This window comes from Nerophis lumbriciformis, linkage group LG13 (genome assembly GCF_033978685.3).
Source record: "Nerophis lumbriciformis linkage group LG13, RoL_Nlum_v2.1, whole genome shotgun sequence".
Lineage (NCBI taxonomy): Eukaryota > Metazoa > Chordata > Actinopteri > Syngnathiformes > Syngnathidae > Nerophis > Nerophis lumbriciformis.
In genome coordinates, this window is record NC_084560.2 from 12,061,649 (window position 1) to 12,082,584 (window position 20,936).

Below are 20,936 nucleotides of genomic sequence, written 5' to 3' on the forward strand. Positions count from 1 at the left end.
CCCCAAAAGGGAATAAGCGGTAGAAAATGGATGGATGGATGGATGGGTCACCAACCTTTTTGAAACCAAGAGCTACTTCTTGGGTACTGATTAATGCGAAGGGCTACCAGTTTCCATTCATCCATTTTCTACCGCTTATTCCCTTTGGGGTCGCGGGGGCGCTGGAGCCTATCTCAGCTACAATCGGGCAGAAGGCGGTGTACACCCTGGACAAGTCGCCACCTCATCGCAGGGGCTACCAGTTTGATACACACTTAAATAAATTGCCAGAAATAGCCAATTTGCTCAATTTACCTTTAACTCTATGTTATTATTAATAATTAATGATATTTATCTTTGTGGAAACACTGATCATCTTAATGATTTCTCACAATAAATATATATAGAAACAGATAAATATCAATATGCAACACTTTATTTTTATATTTTCTCTAAGTGCACATTTTTCAAATTGAACATTTTCAAATGATCACTTCTAAGACAGTCTTGTGAAATCACAATATCCCATTTTAACTAGCTAGCCACTAACATTTTTTAACAAATCATGAATTACTTTGCACCATGTTTGTACAAATAATAACTCATGTAAAATACAAAAGTCAACTCTCAAATTTTTAAATAAATTTAAATTTTGAATTGGACACCAAATCTGTTATCTGTTTCTTTGTCAGTTAGTGAAGACCAAGTCTTTAAAATATTTTCCTGGATTTTTAAATTCTATTTGAGTTTTGTCTCTCTTAGAATTAAAAATGGCGAGCAAAGCGAGACCAGCTTGCTAGTAAATAAATACAATTTAAAAAATAGAGGCAGCTCACTGTTAAGTGCTGCTATTTGAGCTATTTTTAGAACAGGCCAGCGGGCGACTCATCTGGTCCTTACGGGCTACCTGGTGCCCGTGGGCACCGCGTTGGTGACCCCTGATATATATATATATATATATATGTATATATATATATATATATATATATATATATATATATATATATATATATATATATATATATATATATATGTATGTATATGTGTGTGCATGTGTAAGTGTTTTCTTAAGAGAGAGTGCTCTACTTGTTTTCTACCAGCAGAGGCTCTATTGTCTCAACCAGTAAACAGGGTCCTGCGTCACATGTGTGCATGCATGCGACGTAGGCTGATTAGCGTCAATGTCACGGCCGCACCTGTGAGGCTAATCTTCTTGAGGGATTGAGGCGCTAATCGCCTGGCAGCATGGATGAAGCCAAAGAGTCACATTGTAAGTTGGCTCTTGTACAAATGTTTTTTTTATTACGGACACATGACAAGGAATTGAAACAGCTGCACAGTATGGAAACAGGTGGTGAGAGAGTATAAAAAATGTATATGGTTAATAAACGGAACATCAGTGATATGCATCCTAATATTCAATCATATCTACATGACATAACGTCTGTGCTTGGCTGTAATTTCATAAACATATTAAATGTACAGTGGAACTTCTAAGGTCTAACAATAAATGATTAGTTTGGATTTAGTAACAACTTTCGCATATGAAATCCTCTAACAAATAATGGTCATAGAAGTATGTTCCAAGATCAAACTGTCATTATCATTGTCATTGTCATTTTACTTGGCATTTTGAGGCTGCTTTCGTTTGCAAGAAATGTGTGAAAAAGCTCAATGAGTGTCGCTGGATTGTAGAGGTTCCACTGTATTGGAACTGCAGAAGCCTTGTATCGTGTGCGTGTGTGTGTGTGTGTGTGTGTGTGTGTGTGTGTGTGTGTGTGTGTGTGTGTGTGTGTGTGTGTGTGTGTGTGTGTGTGTGTGTGTGTGTGTTTAACGGGAGCTAAAGATTGCACATAACGAGGTAGGACAGCTACGATTTACTGCTCAGCAGGACAAAAATGATGGAGCATAACGTGTCCAAATCGTGGAATGTAAGCAAGTACCAAAGAAAACACACACATGGCGTCTGAGCCAAACGGTAGTCTCATTTAAAGAACGTACTGCTAACCTTCAAATGTTTATGTCCATTTGTGCATCTTTTCTACCAATGGCTTGTAAAAGATGCAATGTGTTTCCATTTACTTCTGGATGCTGAAACGGGTTCTCCTCGTCTGCTGCTTCTACCGCTCTCTAGTGTGTCAACAAGCGTCTGATTGGTCGAACTTTGGGATGCCAAAACACAAACATTTGGCCATCTTGATGTGAAGCGTTGTTTGTCTTTTAAATGTCAAATGTGACTTTTATGATATATTACTACATTGAAAACGTCAATAAAACATAGCACCGTCCACTGCTAGCACTATGTGGCTATACTACAGTACACAAGCAATACTTTTCGTCAGGAATGGACTTAAAACTGCATGATCGTTGAATGATGTCCATTTTTCCACAGAGAGACATGTCCAGCAGAAGGCACCGAGGAAGGAAGGAAGAAAGATGGACGGTATGCAGCCACCGCCTGCTCACATGAAGACAGGATGAAGACCATAGGAAAAAAAGATAAGTCAGTGATTTTTAGTGCAGTCTTTTGGAATCCTGATGTTGTCCTGTAAAGGAGAAAAAACATACATCATTTCAGATATAAATAATTGCTTTATATTGCTTTTATCAAGACTCATAGACGCTTTAAAAAAAATAAATCAATAAAGAACATTTAAAAGTTAAGGTTGATGGAGATTAAAGGTTTGTTTGAAGAGGTTAGTTTTTAACTGTTTTTTGAATGATTGTAATGCATACTTGCCAACCCTCCCGGATTTTCCGTGAGACTCCCGAAATTCAGCGCCTCTCCCGAAAACCTCCCGGGACAAATTTTCTCCCGAAAATCTCCCGAAATTCAGGCGGACTCAGGTCCTCATGGGTTTATTGTTAGGCAGTTTCATTATCGTCCTCCCAGCGCGGCAACAACACACAACAACAGCAGTCACGTTTTTGTATACCGTAAAGCAGTTCATTTGCCGTAAACAGCAATGTTGTGACACTCTTAAACAGGACAATACTGCCATCTAGTGCATTTGATGAAAGCACTTTTGTGTGTGCCACACAGCAATGCATCATCAGAGAGGGTGTTCAGCATGGTTAGAAAAATAGGGACAGAGAATAGAACAAGGATGGACAATTCAACCCTTAACTCAACAATGAGTAGATGAGTGTTATGTGTGTGTATATGTGTAAATAAATGAACACTGAAATTCAAGTATTTATTTTATATATATATATATATATATATATATATATAATAAAATAGATATATATACGTATATATATATATATATATATATACAGTGTTGGGTTAGTTACTGAAAACCAGTAACTAGTTACAGTTACTAGTTACTTTATTTCAAAAGTAACTCAGTTACTAACTCAGTTACTTACACCAAAAAGTAATGCGTTACTGTGAAAAGTAACTATTTAGTTACTTCTTTTTTTTTCAAGCTCCCATTAATGCCCTTTTTGCCTTCATTTCAGTACTGTTATTGCACTGGAGAATAATACAATCTGTTGATCAACTTGACATACATTTTTATTTTCCTTTTAACATAATTAATGAAAAACAGTGCAACATAAAAAGGCATTCCTCCTTTCTTTAAACTTGGACCAATGACCATGAATAAAAAACAAGTTAAAGTGCAACATAAGAAGGCACATCATCTTCCTTGAAACATAAAGCCTGACATCTGGAGTGATGCTGCTGTCTTCCACACTTGGAGCCATGGATTGTAGAATCCTTGTTTTCAGTGGCAGGATCATTGACACAGATGGTGAAGTTTCAGTGCTCAGTAGAGATGGAACACTTTTGAGGGGTTTAAGCACCTGGAGGACCTCACCTGCCACTCTCACATCATCATCAGACAGGGTGACATTTGTCTTCAGGGTGTTGTGGGTCAATGCAGAGTATATAGCTGCCTGTTGCTCCAACATATCATAAGTGGAGTTCCACCTCGTTGGGACATCATGTATGAGCAGGCAGCTTTAGCATTTCTTGCTTTGTCTTAAGCACATGAGCAGCTGTTGTGCTTGGGTGGAAGTAAGAAACCTTCCTGATCCTCCCAAAGAGGCGCTCCATCCTATTGACTGAGATTCCCTTCTGTGATGCCAAATTCACTACATGTGCAAAGCACCTATCTGTGGTCCTGCCTCATTCTCTGTAATTATTTGATTTTTGGCATTATCACGTGTGACTGGGATATCTTTATCTTCCATTCCTCCACTGCTTGTGTCAGTACCTGCGCAAGGTGACTCTCGTAGAGGGGGCGTGTCTTCTCATCTCCCAGTCTGCTGTGATGAAGTGAGCGCTTATAGTTCCGCTGGACGTCCACCCGTCTGTCATGAGCGCAACAGATGATGCTCAGGATAGTTCATCCACAACTTTTTTCTTCTCCTGCTCATAAAGATCTGGCACAATCTTATTGCTGAAGTGGGTGCGCGACGGGATGTCGTAACGTGGTTCAAGCACGTTCAGCATGTGTTTAAAACCCTCGTTTTGCACAACCGAGTCTGCACTTATAAACACACCGATTCAATGGCGGGGGCGTTCAAGCTCCTCCGTTACTCCGCTCGCCATGACCACGCTGTGTGTGGACTGAACGTGCCAACAACTTTTTTTTTTGTTTCATATATCAAACCGCGGATCAGTTGTGTGCCTCATCCCCTCCCCACACCCACACCCACACACACATAGACCGCGCCTCTTTTCTTCTCTCCGGCTTGTGACAGAGGAAGATTCAGAAGAACGACACCGCAGCGCTTCTGTTTCTAGCCGATACTACATCAAAAGTAACGTAAAATAACGCAGTAACGCATCATGTAGTAACGGTAACTAAATTACTGAATAAAAAAAAATAACGCGTTAGATTACTAGTTACCGCCGAAACTAACGGCGTTACAGTAACTAACGCGTTAGTCCCAACACTGTATATATATATATATATATATATATATATATATAATAAAATAAATATATGTATGTATGTATATATATATATATATATATATATATATATATATATATATATACATATAATAAAATAAATATATGTATGTATATATATATATATATATATATATATGTATGGGCAGCACGGTGGAGGGGGGGGGTTAGTGCATCTGCCTCACAATATGAAGGTCCTGAGTAGTCTTGGGTTCAATCCCGGGCTCGGGATCTTTCTTTGTGGAGTTTGCATGTTCTCCCCGTGACTGCGTGGGTTCCCTCCGGGTACTCCGGCTTCCTCCCACCTCCAAAGACATGCACCTGGGGATAGGTTGATTGGCAGCACTAAATTGGCCCTAGTGTGTGGATGTGAGTGTGAATGTTGTCTGTCTATCTGTGTTGGCCCTGCGATGAGGTGGCGACTTGTCCAGGGTGTACTCCGCCTTCCGCCCGATTGTAGCTGATATAGGCTCCAGCGCCCCCCGCGACCCCAAAAGGGAATAAGCGGTAGAAAATGGATGGAGGGATGGATATATATGTATATATATATATATTATATGTATATATATATATATATATATATATATATATATATATATATATATATATATATATATATACATATAATAAAATAAATATATATATATATATATATATATATATATATATGAAATACTTGACTTGGTGAATTCTAGCTGTAAATATACTCCTCCCATTTTAGCCACGCCCCCTGCCACGCCCCCGTGCCAGCCCGTCCGAGCCCGACCCCGCCCACCCCCACCCCCCTCCCCTCCCGAAATCGGAGGTCTCAAGGTTGGCAAGTATGGTAATGGGTCAAAGGCACGAATATGTGGGGGACGAAAGTTCCAGAAAAGTCCAATTCTCTCTTTCCACTTCAATCCCCTAACTTTTTAGCATATCTGGGTTAGTGTTTCAAACTATGATTAGTATTGCAGATCAGTATTGGATGATTTTTGTGAAAAAGTATGTGTTTGCCATTGCTGATTAATTCCGACTACAAACGGTAGTCCCCTCTGGCTGACACTTTATTTTTAGTCCCACTGCTAAAGAGAGGCTCGCAGTTATCTCTATATCTCGCAGCAGGTCTCCAAGGTGAACAGCCTCTGGCATGTTAGAACCGCTCCCTGAAGCTAATAATCACCTACATTGTGGCAAATAAACTGCATTTCTTAGTATTTTAAGTACTATTATCATTGGAGAACAAGGCTAAAGATAGAGAGAGAGGATAATGTGTCGGCATTGTAACAGTCAGTACATGACACGTAAGAACAGGACGGATCAATCCATCAATTGGTGGTGTCTAAACAAAGGGCAGTAACAATATGTGATCGATACTAAAGATGTGAATATTTTTACTTTCTGTTGTTTTTTTAAATTGTGTTGTCTAATTCAGGGGGCATTTCCTGTACACTCCTGTGTACAGGAAATGAGAGCAAAAACCAAAGGATTCAAATAGTAGTACCCGCCTTCCGCTCGAGAGGGACAAGCGGTAGAAAATGGATGGATAGATGGTAGTTTTGGCTTTTGTTTAGTTATTGTGTACTATTGACTGTGTTTTGATCAAATAATTGTTACGAATAAAGTAAGAAACTAGTTTAAATATTGTGTTGATATTGTTAAACTGTCAATCCCACTCACCATAAATAAATTGACCAATTTTCAGTTAATTTATGTGATGGTATCACTCATGGATGATCAGGGGCCATATTTATCAAGCGTCTCAGAGTGCCATTTTACACTTAAGTCCTGAGAATTTGCGAAATTTAGTCCTACTCTCAAACTTAAGAATAAAAGCTATTTATCAACTTTCTTAAGTCTAAGAATCACTCCTACTCTCCACAATATTTAAGAGACCTTGAGAGGTGTCCTAAGTGGTTAGGAGTTGCCAGCGGGGGATGGCACTGAGGCGAGAGAGACGTGCACGAACGTTCAGGGAGCGGAAGGATGTCCTGGCTTTGTTTGATGACGAGCAGCTGATCAAACGGTATCGTTTAGACCAGGGGTCGGCAACCTTTACCAGTCAAAGAGCCATTTTAACCAGTTTCACAAATTATAGAAAACAATGGGAGCCGCAAAAAATTTTTGAAACTTTAAATGAATTAACTCTGCATACAAGGTTTTTTTTTGCTTTGTGCTATGTATAACCAGGGGTCTCAGACACGCTGCCCACACCCTTATGTGGAATTTGAAAGCTGGTGCGGCACGCAGGTTTTAAACGAATGGCGCTTGTTAGCGCCATGCGTGCCGTGACGATACAGCATATAGCGCCCACTACAGTCCGCGTGCCTGATCAACCACATGTTGTATGAGGCTTCCGCTTGCTCACGTAGGTGACAGCAAGGCATACTTGGTCAACAACCACACAGGTCACACGGACGGTGGCGGTTTAAAAAAAAACAACAAAAAAACTTTAACACTCTTACTAATAATGCGCCACACAACAAACACATTTCGGGAGAACATCTGCACCGTAACACAACATAAACACAACAGGACAAATACCCAGAATCCCATGCAGCCCTAACTCTTCCGGGATACATTATACACCCCCCCGCCCACCTCAACCGACGCACAGAGGGGGGGGGGGGGGGGGGGTAAGATGTGTGAGGGAGCAGGGAGCAGGGTGGGGGCGGGGTTTGGTGGTAGCAGGGGTGTATAATGTAGCCCGGAAGAGTCAGGGCTGCATGGGATTCTGGGTGTTTGTTCTGTTGTGTTTATGTTGTGTTAAGGTGCAGATGTTCTCCCGAAATGTGTTTGTCATTCTTGTTTGGTTTTGGTTCAAAGTGTGGCGCATTATTAGTAAGAGTGTTAAAGTTGTTTTATATGACCACCGTCAGTGTAACCTGTGTGGCTGTTGACCAAGTATGCCTTGCTGTCACGTACATGTGCAAGCAGAAGATGTATATTGTATAACAAGTGTTGAGCTGGCACACTGTTAATACAGATTGTAGAGGGCGCTAAATGTTGTACCATCATGGCACGCCCTTATTATAGCCGTGAGGGTGAAAATCGGTGAATATTAATCCCGGGAGTTTTCTGCGAGAGGTACTGAAATCCGGAAGTCTCACGTGAAAATTGGGGGGTTCAGCAAGCAAGCTGCTGAGCCGCATCAGAGTGATCAAAGAGCCGCATGCGGCTCCGGAGCCGCGGGTTGCCGACCCCTGGTTTAGACAGAGCGGGTATTATTTTTGTCACAGATTTAATAAGGGGCGTCATCTCATCAGCAACATCACGCAGCAGAGCTTTCACAGCAGAACCAAAGGTCATCACAATGCTTCGATATCTCCCCACTGGGAAAATGAATTGGAAAAAAAAGAAAACATTTATTTTTGATTAATTGCCAATATTGCTTGTTTGTTTTGTATTATTTTGTAGTTTATTGTCAAAATATACACTCCCATTGTCCACTTAAATATTTCTAAGATATTTCTTTATTCTTAGACAAGGGATTACCTTCCGTGATTGGTCATTTCTATGGACACAGAAATGACGTCACCTAAAATTCCGTTTACGGCACATAGTAATGTCGTAATTCAGCTCTGTGTGTGGCACTTAAGATTCAGTCCTACACTTCGCTGAAAGTGTGAGTAAGACGCTTGATAACTAACTTTTAAGTGCAGCTTTCAGCGAATAATTTCTTTACTCATAAGTCAACTCTTAGCAGACTTCTTAGGAGTAATTCTAAGATGCTTGATAAACACGGCCCCAGAACGTCCTTAAATGAAAAATAAACTTAAGTTTGAAAAGCTACCCCTAGTTTAAACCCCTAACTGTAAACTTCAACCCCTTGTTTGAAAGTGGAATGGAAGCGTCTGACTGGCTAGAATTGTTCTGCCTGGAAGGAGGTTTAATCTAGTTGTGCATGTCGTGTTGTCGCAGGAATGCAATTGCAAGCATTCCCTTTTTGTAAAGCATTGGAGGCGCTTTTAATTTTTCTGGAAATGTGAAGCGAGCAAGTTTGTCAGTGGCAGAACTACAAAATTCCAGCGAGGAGCCCAGTAAAAACAACACAACTTGAGTGGAGTTGTGTTACAGCTTGTTGACTGTGGAGGCAATCTCACAGCCAAGTGGTGGCCTGGCACATGACTCCCACTTAATATATACTACACCACTTTGACTGAGCAAACAACGTGGTGGAAGCGGTGCTGTGGAGCTGCACAAAGATGGATGACTTCTACATTTGATCAGTCAGGCTTGCTTTTTTTTGGATCTTTACGGTCCTAATGAGCAGCTATAAGTATCCAAATCAGGACAGCGCAAACAACACGATATTGTGTTGTTTGCGCTGTCCTGATTTGTTCATTGTGTTGCACAGTGGCGCCCCCTGTGGGTTGTGGCTAGCATATATGCAGGGCTGCCAATTTTCAGAAAATTACAAGAGTGAGACTTTCGTGGCATGCATACTTGCCAACCCTCCCGGATTTTCCGGGAGACTCCCGAAATTCAGCGCCTCTCTCGAAAACCTACCGGGACAAATTTTCTCCCGAAAATCTCCCGAAATTCAGGCGGAGCTGGAGGGGGCGTGGCCCTCCAGCTCCATGCGGACCTGAGTCCGCTTTCCCACAATATAAAGAACGTCTACAGTAAAGCAGTCCGTCTGCCGTAAACAGCAATGTTGTGACATTCTTAAACAGGACAATATACTGCCATCTAGTGCATTTGATGAAAGCACTTTTGTGCGTGCCACACAGCAATGCATAATCAGCATGGTTAGAAAGATAGTGACAGAGAATAGAACAAGGATGGACAATTCAACCCTTAACTCAACAATGAGTAGATGAGTGTTATGTGTGTGTACATGAGTAAATAAATGAACACTGAAATTCAAGTATTTATTTTATTTATATATATATATATATATATATATATATATATATATATATATATAGCTAGAATTCACTGAAAGTCAATTATTTCTTATATATATATATATATATATATATATATATATATATATATATATATATATATATGAAATACTTGACTTGGTGAATTCTAGCTGTAAATATACTCCTCCCCTCTTAACCACGCCCCCAACCACGCCCCCGCCCCAACCACGCCCCCCGCACCCACCACCTCCCGAAATTGGAGGTCTCAAGGTTGGCAAGTATGGCATGAAGCATTTGAAAACAATTTTCCCTTTTTAACACCTATTTGGCCAGTTTAAAGGTGGATTTGTAAATTAGGACTGATGTCCTCAGCTCCCACAGCTGCACTGTGGCCTCCTAATGCAAATCTTAAATACTGGGGAGTTGGCAACACAAAGATTGAGGACAAAGATGTAGAAAAGATACAAATTGAGAACACAAATGCAGAGAATGAGACAGAAGAGCCAGCAGAGAAAACCATTTTCAATTCATTTCTGGTTAGAAATGAATTGAAAATGGTTTTCTCTGCTGGCTCCTCTGTCTATTGACTGGCCATAACATGAACGATGGGTTTATTTTGATTTGAAGCGTGACAGTGATGAAATATTTATATTTACATCTCACTCTGTAAACCACATAAACAGCAACAGTTTTACACAGAGTGGGTGTGTGTCTCCTCTCTGATTGGACTGGAACTAAACTTTATTGTCATTCCACTTAAAAGTACAAGGAAATGGGCTTTCAGTACAGGCTGTCCAAGAGCAGACATTCAGTAAACAGGGTGAAGCACCACTAGTACATTGAGGACATTAGAGTGATGCACACTTTCATGTCTCCAAAACATTAAAAAAAGTCGCTAGATTTGTCGCTCGTCGCTTTTGAGAAAGAAAGTCACTAAAAGGAGTTGGAAAGATTTGAGATTTAGCGATCAAGTCGCCAAGTTTGACAACACTGCGCTGAAGTGTGTGTGAATGATACAGATGCCAAGACCCGCCTTAGGTTGCTTCTGATTGGTTTATATTGTGTGGTGCCTTCCCTGATTGGCTAGATTTAGGCATGATAATTTATGGATTAGACTGGGATTGGTTATTTCAGCCAGTCATTTGATCAAATACACCACATGGTGGCGCAGTTATTGAACCCCAATGTTCGCCTATAAGTCAGATTGACTTGTAATTTCTCACACCGCTCAATAGGCTCCACAAATCACCTACTCTAACTTTAGGGTAAGTAGCCAAATCACCACGCACATTGGTACGCACCGTTATGGGATTAACAAGCACATGAGCAAGATAGGTTGAAAAACATGGCCACCATCAAGCAAATGTCTGCACTTAGCAACTACCGTATTTTTCGGAGTAAAAGTCGCACCGGAGTATAAGTCGCACCTGCCGAAAATGCATAATGAAGAAGGAAAAACTATGAAAAAAACTGCGACTTATAGTTCGAAAAATACGGTACTTGTCCATAAATCATTGACAATTTGTCTAAAGGTCATAAAACATTGAAGATAATTCTATTACATCAGGGGTGCTCATTACGTCGATCGCGAGCTACCGGTCGATCTCGGAGGGTGTGTCAGTCGATCACCAGCCAGGCATTAAAAAAATAGTCCTAAAAATGAGCAATCATAAATCTTCACTATGACGTCACTTTCGTCACTTGATTGACATTCACGGCACCCGAGGGTCTTCTGAGATGACGCTGGCTGCTGCCAGCTCATTAAAATTACCGACTGGAAGGCGAGAAACACTTTATTTCAACAGACTCTGGCGCCGTACCTGTCGTCAAAACTCCAAAGACCGACTGCACAGTTGCGGTAACAAAATAAAAGTCTCAGAAAGCTGGCGTGCACAAGCTAGCAAGCTACGGAGTTTGCCGACAATGTATTTCTTGTAAAGTGTATACAAAGGAGTATGGAAGCTGGATAAATAAGATGCCAAAAACCAACCACTTTCATGTGGTATGGACAGAAAGGAGGACTTATTTTCTCCTCCATTCGAAAATGCGGATGTTATCAGCACCACTGTCTGATTCCAATCAATGCAAGTCATCAGAATCAGGTAATACACCAACTTATATTCTTGTCTTCATGAAAGAAAGGAATCTATATGTGTTAAACATGCTTGTATTATCTTTAAACACCTTTAACTTATTAACAATATTAACTATATGTGTTAAACATGCTTGTATTATCTTTAAACACCTTTACGTTGTTAACAATATTAATTATATGTATTAAACATTCTTGTATTATCATTAAACACCTTTAATTTATTAACAATATTAACTATATGTGTTAAACATGCTTGTATTATCATTAAACACCTTTAACTTGTTAACAATATTAACTATATGTGTTAAACATGCTTGCATTATCTTTAAACACCTTAAATTTTTTAACAATATTAACTATATGTGTTAAACATGCTTGCATTATCATTAAACACCTTTAATTTGTTAACAAAAACATATATTTCATAAATAAGTAAATATAAATTATATATATGAATGAGGTAGATCCCCACGACTTGATCAATTGAAAAGTAGCTCGCCTGCAGAAAAAGTGTGATCACCCCTGTATTACATGTTTGCAGTAGGGGGCGCATGTTTTGACTGATGGCAGAAGTAGAAGCGTTAGAGTGAAAAAAGTAGGGACAACCCATGGGGGGTCAGAACAAATTGTAAAAACATGTTTTATTACATATTTCATATCTTAAATGTAACATTGCAAAATATTAAACATACGGTAATAACTGCAAAAGCATGATTTTTTTCTAAATTAAAGTTAATCTTAAAGAGAACTAGCTGCCGCGATGGTGGACATTTGTGTTTTGCTTAAGGTGATATTTTTCGAAAATGTGTAACTCTGACAAAAGAAATAGACTAAAAACAAATGTTCACTGCAATTGACGAAATCATTATCGCAATATAATTGTTGTTATATAACGCGGAAATATAGTCAATATAAATTACTTCTTTCAGTTCCCACCCCTGGTACTGAAAATATATACTAATTGGAACATTATTCACGACATGTTGCAGAGGGGTTAGTGCATCTGCTTCTTTGGGTTCAATCCCGGGCTCGGGATCTTTCTGTGTGGAGTTTGCATGTTCTCCCCGTGACTGCGTGGGTTCCCTCCGAGTACTCCGGCTTCCTCCCACTTCCAAAGACATGCACCTGGGGATAAGTTGATTGGCAACACTAAATTGGCCCTAGTGTGTGAATGTGTCTATCTGTGTTGGCCCTGCGATGAGGTGGAGACTTGTCCAGGGTGTACCCCGCCTTCCGCCCGATTGTAGCTGAGATAGGCTCCAGCGCCCCCCGCGACCCCAAAGGGAATAAGCGGTAGGAAATGGATGGATGGATGGATGTTTTACTTTTACGACATTTGTTTTTATTATTAATATCTTCGCTAATCGAAAATGTTTAATCAATTTGGCGAGTTTGTATTTCTCATTTGAAGCATTCAGCCATACTTGCCAACCCTCCCGAATTTTCCGGGAGACTCACGAAATTCAGCGCCTCTCCCGAAAACCTCCCGGGACAAATATTCTCCCGAAAATCTCCCGATTTTCAGGCGGAGCTGGAGGCCACGCCCCCTCCAGCTCCATGCGGACCTGAGTGAGGACAGCCTTTTTTCATGATGGGAGGACAACAGGGTGACAAGAACTAAATCATCCAGATGAGAGATAAATTGTATTATTATGTTTATCTTACCTAAAAATAAATATATTAATTAAAAAAAAAAAAAAAACTAAATAAATGTTTCCTATATTTTGCTAAAAACATCAAAATTGATTGTATTTTTATTTGTATTTTTTCTGACTCCTTAATACATCCAGCCATAGAATTATGCATTAAAATAAACATATTTGAAATAATTAATTTTAAATGATCATAATAATTCATTTAAAATGACCATAATTAATTATTAAAATAATTGCTTGTTTATCAACAACTTTAGCATTTTATTCATTACATTTTGAAGCTCTCAGAAGCCAAGTTATATTCCTTAAGATTTATTTATGCAAGTTTTGAAGTATCAATTATCTAAACACAGTTTTGTTTGCATATTTTCAGGATGTAGATAAATATATATATATATATATATATATATATATATATATATATATATACACACATGTATGAAATACTTGACATGGTGAATTCTACCTGTCAATATACTCCTCCCCTCTTAACCACGCCCCCAACCACGCCCTGCCCCACCCCCGACCACACCCCCACACCCCACCTCCCGAAATCGGAGGTCTCAAGGTTGGCAAGTATGCATTCAGCTGTAACAAAAAAAAAAAAAAAAAACCTTAATATGATTGCCCTTCATAAACTCAATGAATTGCAGCTAAATACAGATTATAGACATGATATTTGGCCATGCAACTGTGAAAAGCATTCACATTTTATCTGAAACACACAAAAATTATGCTGGGTCTTTTTTGGCAAAAAATATAACAAATGTTAAATACACTTTCTACGGAATTTACTAAATCGTGAGGATTTGTTAATAAGTGTTACATAATTGTTATATTATGATGTTACACGATGTGCAATGTTTGCGTGACATGTTTGCAGTATCTCACGACTTTGACACAGGTTTCAATGGAATTATTAACAAAAAATATACCTTCTTGTTTCATGTCTGTGCGGAAGAACTTTCTCTTCTTGTGTCCAGGACTCTGCACACAACATTTGTCCAAATAAGTTACTTACTTTTTACATAATAAAAAGTAGTTCATGAGGAGTAAGTGTCAACAAGACCATAGAGTCTCTGGTGGACACGTGACAAACATCTGCAGAAGGGTGCTTACGCTTGATGCTGCCGCACAAAATCTGCAAACTGGCGGTCCTTGGCGTAAAGCTCGATGATGCGTATCCTGTCTTGGATTTCCTGTCAGGAAGAAGCATGGCATCACATGGAGATAAACTATCCACTCTACACCGTCATAAGTGGCGCACCACCAACTCACCTCCTTGGTCAGTTCGCTGTTCTCGTAGATGTGTCGGATCTCCTCGCTGCTGAAGTCGGTGGAGGCCTCGGCGCTGGCGCTGCTGTAGATGGCAGCCTCAGGGTAGCGGCGGTAATAGTGGCTGTAGCCCGTGGTGGCCTCGCTCTCGTACATGGGGTTGTACTTGGTCGCCCGCTCCAGCGATGGAATGCTCTTCGCCCGCCTTTGGAGAATAAATGTTGATAAATGTTGATCCAATGTTGATATTGGATATTGGCCTGATATCCTCAAAACAAGTATCAGCTTGTATCTAAAGTCTCCGATATAAGCAGTCCTGCACCATGTGTACTTTTACAAAATTGGACAACCAGTTAATATCGAAATCAGGGGTCCCGCGGCCCGGGATACTGCCGCCAGCATCAAAAATCCGGCCCGCGGGAAGTCCCAAGATAAAACATTTTTATTTTTTATTTTTTAGTATTATTTTTTAAATCTGTCCTTTCCAATCCATTTTCTACCGCTTGTTACTATCGGTGTCTCCTAGCCGCTCAGGCAAATCATATTGTCTAAAAATGCATTTTCCCATCGTTACCGTGACATCATCGCACTCGCGCTGCAGTGCAGCGCTCTTTCAGTCAATTTGTCAGGGGGGGGGTCACAGCTCACTACGAGTTGTTCTCACGGGATGCAGAATGGACTACACCGGACAAGGCGTGCAGGTAAAAACATTATTTAATTACCCAAAACTCAAAGAGGTACAAACAAAAAAGGAACACAAAGCGAAGGCACAACTCGCTGATCGCACTTGGAGCTAAAGCACAAAACTTAGCGCAGGAAACAAAGAAGCTAACACTTAGCATGGACTTGAGACAAGTAATACTCACAAAACTTTGGCATGAAACAAAACTTCCGTAACAGGTTGCATGAAGCAAATAATGACGCCAGGCCGACTGACTGTCAAAGGCAAACTTAAATAATGCCTCTGATTAGTGCTCGGGTAGCAGGTGAGCGGCCGAACACTAATCAGAGACAGGTGAACATAATTAGCAACAGGTGCTTGAGTCCAAGACGTGAAACAGGTGACACTAATGGTTGTCAAGGTAACAAACAAACAAGGAAGTGCAACCAGGAACTATGTAGTCTTTAAACAGAAAATAACATAAAACATGATCCAAACCACAGATCATGACACAATTAGTGCGCGAGGAATATATATATATATATATATATATATATATACCTACCATGTTTACTAGTAGCTATACAACAGCTAAGTGCACACAAGCTTAACAAATGTACAAACCCCGTTTCCATATGAATTGGGAAATTGTGTTAGATGTAAATATAAACGGAATACAATGATTTGCAAATCCTTTTCAACCCATATTCAATTGAATGCACTACAAAGACAAGATATTTGATGTTCAAACTCATAAACTTTATTTTTTTTTGCAAATAATAATTAACTTACAATTTCATGCCTGCAACACGTACCAAAGTAGTTGGGAAAGAGCATGTTCACCACTGTGTTACATGGCCTTTCCTCTTAACAACACTCAGTAAACGCTTGGGAACTGAGGAGACACACCGCACTCTTTTACTATGAAGCCACGTTGATGTAACACGTGGCTTGGCATTGTCTTGCTGAAATAAGCAGGGGGCGTCCATGGTAACGTTGCTTGGATGGCAACATATGTTGCTCCAAAACCTGTATGTACCTTTCAGCATTAATGGCGCCTTACAGATGTGTAAGTTACCCATGTCTTGGGCACTAATACACCCCCATACCATCACAGATGCTGGCTTTTCAACTTTGCGCCTGTAACAATCTGGATGGTTCTTTTCCTCTTTGGTCCGGAGGACACGACGTCCGCAGTTTCCAAAAACAATTTGAAATGTGGACTCGTCAGACCACAGAACACTTTTTTCCACTTTGTATTAGTCCATCTTAGATGAGCTCAGGCCCAGCGAAGCCGACAGCGTTTCTGGGTGTTGTTGATAAACGGTTTTCGCCTTGCATAGGAGAGTTTTAACTTGCACTTACAGATGTAGCGACCAACTGTAGTTACTGACAGTGGGTTTCTGAAGTGTTCCTGAGCCCATGTGGTGATATCCTTTACACACTGATGTCGCTTGTTGATGCAGTACAGCCTGAGGGATCGAAAGTCACGGGCTTAGCTGCTTACGTGCAGTGATTTCTCCAGATTCTCTGAACCCTTTGATGATATTACGGACCGTAGATGGTGAAATCCCTAAATTCCTTGCAATAGCTGCTTGAGAAAGGTTTTTCTTAAACTGTTCAACAATTTGCTCACGCAGTTGTTAACAAAGTGGTGACCCTCGCCCCATCCTTGTTTGTGAATGACTGAGCATTTCATGGAATCTACTTTTATACCCAATCATGGCACCCACCTGTTCCCAATTAGCCTGTTCACCTGTGGGATGTTCCAAATAAGTGTTTGATGAGCATTCCTCAACTTTATCAGTATTTATTGCCACCTTTCCCAACTTCTTTGTCACGTGTTGCTGGCATCAAATTCTAAAGTTAATGATTATTTGCACAAAAAAAAAAGTTTATCAGTTTGAACATCAAATATGTTGTCTTTGTAGCATATTCAACTGAATATGGGTTGAAAGTGATTTGCAAATCATTGTATTCCATTTATATTTACATCTAACACAATTTCCCAACTCATATGGAAACAGGGTTTGTACATGCTGTATCCACTTTCGGTTTTTCCCGTTGTAATCAAATAATTATTGTTGCATCATAGATACAAAGTATCCAAGGCAAAAGTGTATTAGAAAGTATCCAGTAACAAACGTGTCCACATCATTTACCTCCCTGTATCATGAGCCCAACCAAATCGGATTTTTTTTGCCCTCAAGGGACACAGGTCTGATTTTTTTTGCCAGTCTAAACGCTCCAAAGTTCGAGATTACGTGGTCGTTGGGGTCCATACCGATCGCGTTAGTCCCAAGATCGCGATATATAGAAAATATTGTTTTTTTCCGACAAAGAAAAAAAAAATGTTTTACTGCTGTCGGTGAAGGAACACAGCTAAATCAACAGCAGCGAACCCTTTTTTCAAAGGATAATTGCTATCTTTCTATTTTGTGTGTTTCTTAATATTTTATAGCCTTCTTTAGCCCTTCTCCAACCCATTTTGTAGTCTTATTGAATTTACAAAGCACTTGCTTTCTGCAGAAGATGTGGTCCTGATGGCTTCATCTGGCCAGGGTCTTCAGCTCTCACTGGATCGGTTCGCAGCTGAGTGTGAAGCGACTGGGATGAGAATCAGCACCTCCAAGTCCGAGTCCATGGTTCTCGCCCGGAAAAGGGTGGAGTGCCATCTCCGGGTTGGGGAGGAGATCTTGCCCCAAGTGGAGGAGTTCAAGTACCTCGGAGTCTTGTTCACGAGTGAGGGAAGAGTGGATCGTGAGATCGACAGGCGGATCGGTGCGGCGTCTTCAGTAATGCGGACGCTGTATCGATCCGTTGTGGTGAAGAAGGAGCTGAGCCGGAAGGCAAAGCTCTCAATTTACCGGTCGATCTACGTTCCCATCCTCACCTATGGTCATGAGCTTTGGGTTATGACCGAAAGGACAAGATCACGGGTACAAGCGGCCGAAATGAGTTTCCTCCGCCGGGTGGCGGGGCTCTCCCTTAGAGATAGGGTGAGAAGCTCTACCATCCGGGAGGAGCTCAAAGTAAAGCCGCTGCTCCTCCACATCGAGAGGAGCCAGATGAGGTGGTTCGGGCATCTGGTCAGGATGCCACCCGAACGCCTCCCTAGGGAGGTGTTTAGGGCACGTCCGACCGGTAGGAGGCCGCGGGGAAGACCCAGGACACGTTGGGAAGACTATGTCTCCCGGCTGGCCTGGAAACGCCTCGGGGTCCCACAGGAAGAGCTGGACGAAGTGGCTGGGGAGAGGGAAGTCTGGGCTTCCCTGCTTAGGCTGCTGCCCCCGCGACCCGACCTTGGATAAGCGGAAGAAGATGGATGGATGGATGGATGGACTTGCCATCTTTGTCCCACCGCTTTACTTTCAATAGCTAGCTCCTAAGCTAGCAGAACTAAGAGCTAGCCTCGGTCTGAAGCCCCCCGATCCGAAGACAGGAAAAATGGTGAGTATGCCCTCTTGGTGGTCTTGCACCCTTCTCATGGAGAGGTTGTTCCTGCCAGTTACTTTCATAACTTTAGATGCCATGGACCCGCTTGCAAACGTTAGCCGTGTTGAGCTAACTAGCCCAGTTTACGGGTAACAAGCTACGGTGAGCCCGCTAAGACGCATAACAGATTTAGCTCGTTAGCTAGTCCCCCAGACCCAAGTCTACTGGTGACCACACCGCAATGTAAACGGGTAAAATTCGGGGTCCATGGCATGATCGCGTTAAAATATTGTGTTATATTGAGCCGCGTTATATCAAACTTTTGTGTAAATAAATACAAATTGTAACCACTACCATCCTTGTGCCCCTTTCACAGGAAGAAGGAGTGTACTTTGTCAAAGTGGAATTGCTCATAGATGAGGACGACCATAGCAATGTGTTTAAATATAACAAGTTGGGAGCATTTTGTTGTGGTACAGAAATACATAGCCTGAACCTCGAGTTTGAAACCCTATTTCTGTTTTGAATCGCCAACCCTAGTTTGTATGCCTGGCTTAAAACTTGTGTGTGAAACCCTAAACCTAATCGACGGTCCAAGTCAGTTTTCACTTTAATGGCCTTGTGACTACAAAGAGCATGCAAATGGATGAAACTGGTCACCTTCCAACTTCACTTTAGCATTTCTGTGGTTACCATGTCTTCTTTTCACCATGTAATTAGTTTATTTTCTCAAGATGTCTTGTTAAAGATTAGTGCACCGCAGCCTGCAATATCATCCATATTATCATCAACAAAAGAGGTTCCAGTTTCCATCCTGTATTCATTGCTCACCAATAAGAGAAAATGTTAAATTTTGCATTTTTTACAAATATTTGAAACATGTATCTCCATTGGAACTATATGTATTAAATCACAAATAGTCCAGGAATCAAGAAGTGAACTTAATAACCTGTAATACCTTTAATTCCTCTTTAGTAATGCAGAATAATTCTCTTTAAGCAGAAGATCAGAAAGACAATTGCGTAAATAGCAGTAAATTAACACCCTATGGCAGGGGTGTTCAATTAATTTTTACCGGGGGCCGCATAAGCAACCCGAGCACTGCTGGAGGGCCACACCGACCATTAGATCATCAGGCTTGGAAGCAACCAAGAACGCTAGCCAAACTAATGCTTCATAAGCACTAGAATGTATTTCATCATAAAGTTTGACCTTTGTTTTTCCATTTGTTTATGTCGTAAAACAACAAGATGGAATTAAGAAACGGCTTGATGTGTCATTGGGGTGAAATTAAAGTTGTCTTGGCCTCCAGCGTGTCTGCTTCTAATTATTTGGGTGAAAAAAAAAATGTCTTAAAATGTCGTACACAACAACTCATACATGTTCCAAATGTTTGCAAGTTACCCACGTGCACGGACGCATAAAACAACAAAGAAAAATATAAGTAATTCCTGAATATATAATCTTAATATTATAGTCTATTTAGTCCTTTATAGATACAAGGCAGTAGAACTACACAACTTCTCTAAGCCAATCAACAAATGATGTTCAGGATCAAAATGAAACATATATTTGTAAATATACTTATATTATATTATTATTATTAGTGAATATCTTTGGAAATATTTCAAGCATTTTATGAACTACAATAATTTTGTGGAATCAACATTCCTAATTTCTTAATTTTACTGATAGTTATTTTGGGGGGTTATTATTTAGCATTTCCACATACACCAATCTGTGTAAATAACTACATTATTGGTATTGGTATTATTATCAATGTTATTTTTACAAATGTAAAAAAAATATTTTTCAAACTTAAATACTACTACTACTAATATTTTAAATGTAATTGAACCCTGAGTGGTAGAAAATGGATGGATAAATAAGAAATTAGTAAGTGTAAATGTAATTAAAAATAGTAAATTAAATCATTTATGGTCATTATTATGAATTTACTGACTACATTTCTTCAAGTGCTACTTTTTGTTTCAAATACTGCAATATACGATAATAACTTTTAGGATGAACATTTTCTTTGTTCCAGTACTTCAATGTG

The 20,936-nt window shown here is 40.2% G+C and overlaps 1 protein-coding gene across 1 annotated transcript in view; it reads right to left on the reverse strand.

Moving 5' to 3' along the window:
• Positions 1–1,259: 1,259 nt before the first annotated feature.
• Positions 1,260–20,936, reverse strand: part of LOC133614003 (uncharacterized) — a 51,432-nt gene continuing 31,755 nt past the window's right edge. The window contains exons 9-13 of the mRNA XM_072914567.1: positions 15,648–15,796; positions 14,785–14,986; positions 14,626–14,705; positions 14,442–14,493; positions 1,260–2,525 (exon numbers count right to left, since the gene is read on the reverse strand). Of these exons, the coding sequence (XP_072770668.1) occupies positions 14,451–14,493; positions 14,626–14,705; positions 14,785–14,986; positions 15,648–15,796 (474 nt within the window). The 3' untranslated portion in view covers positions 1,260–2,525; positions 14,442–14,450. The remainder of the gene's footprint in view (positions 2,526–14,441; positions 14,494–14,625; positions 14,706–14,784; positions 14,987–15,647; positions 15,797–20,936) is intronic.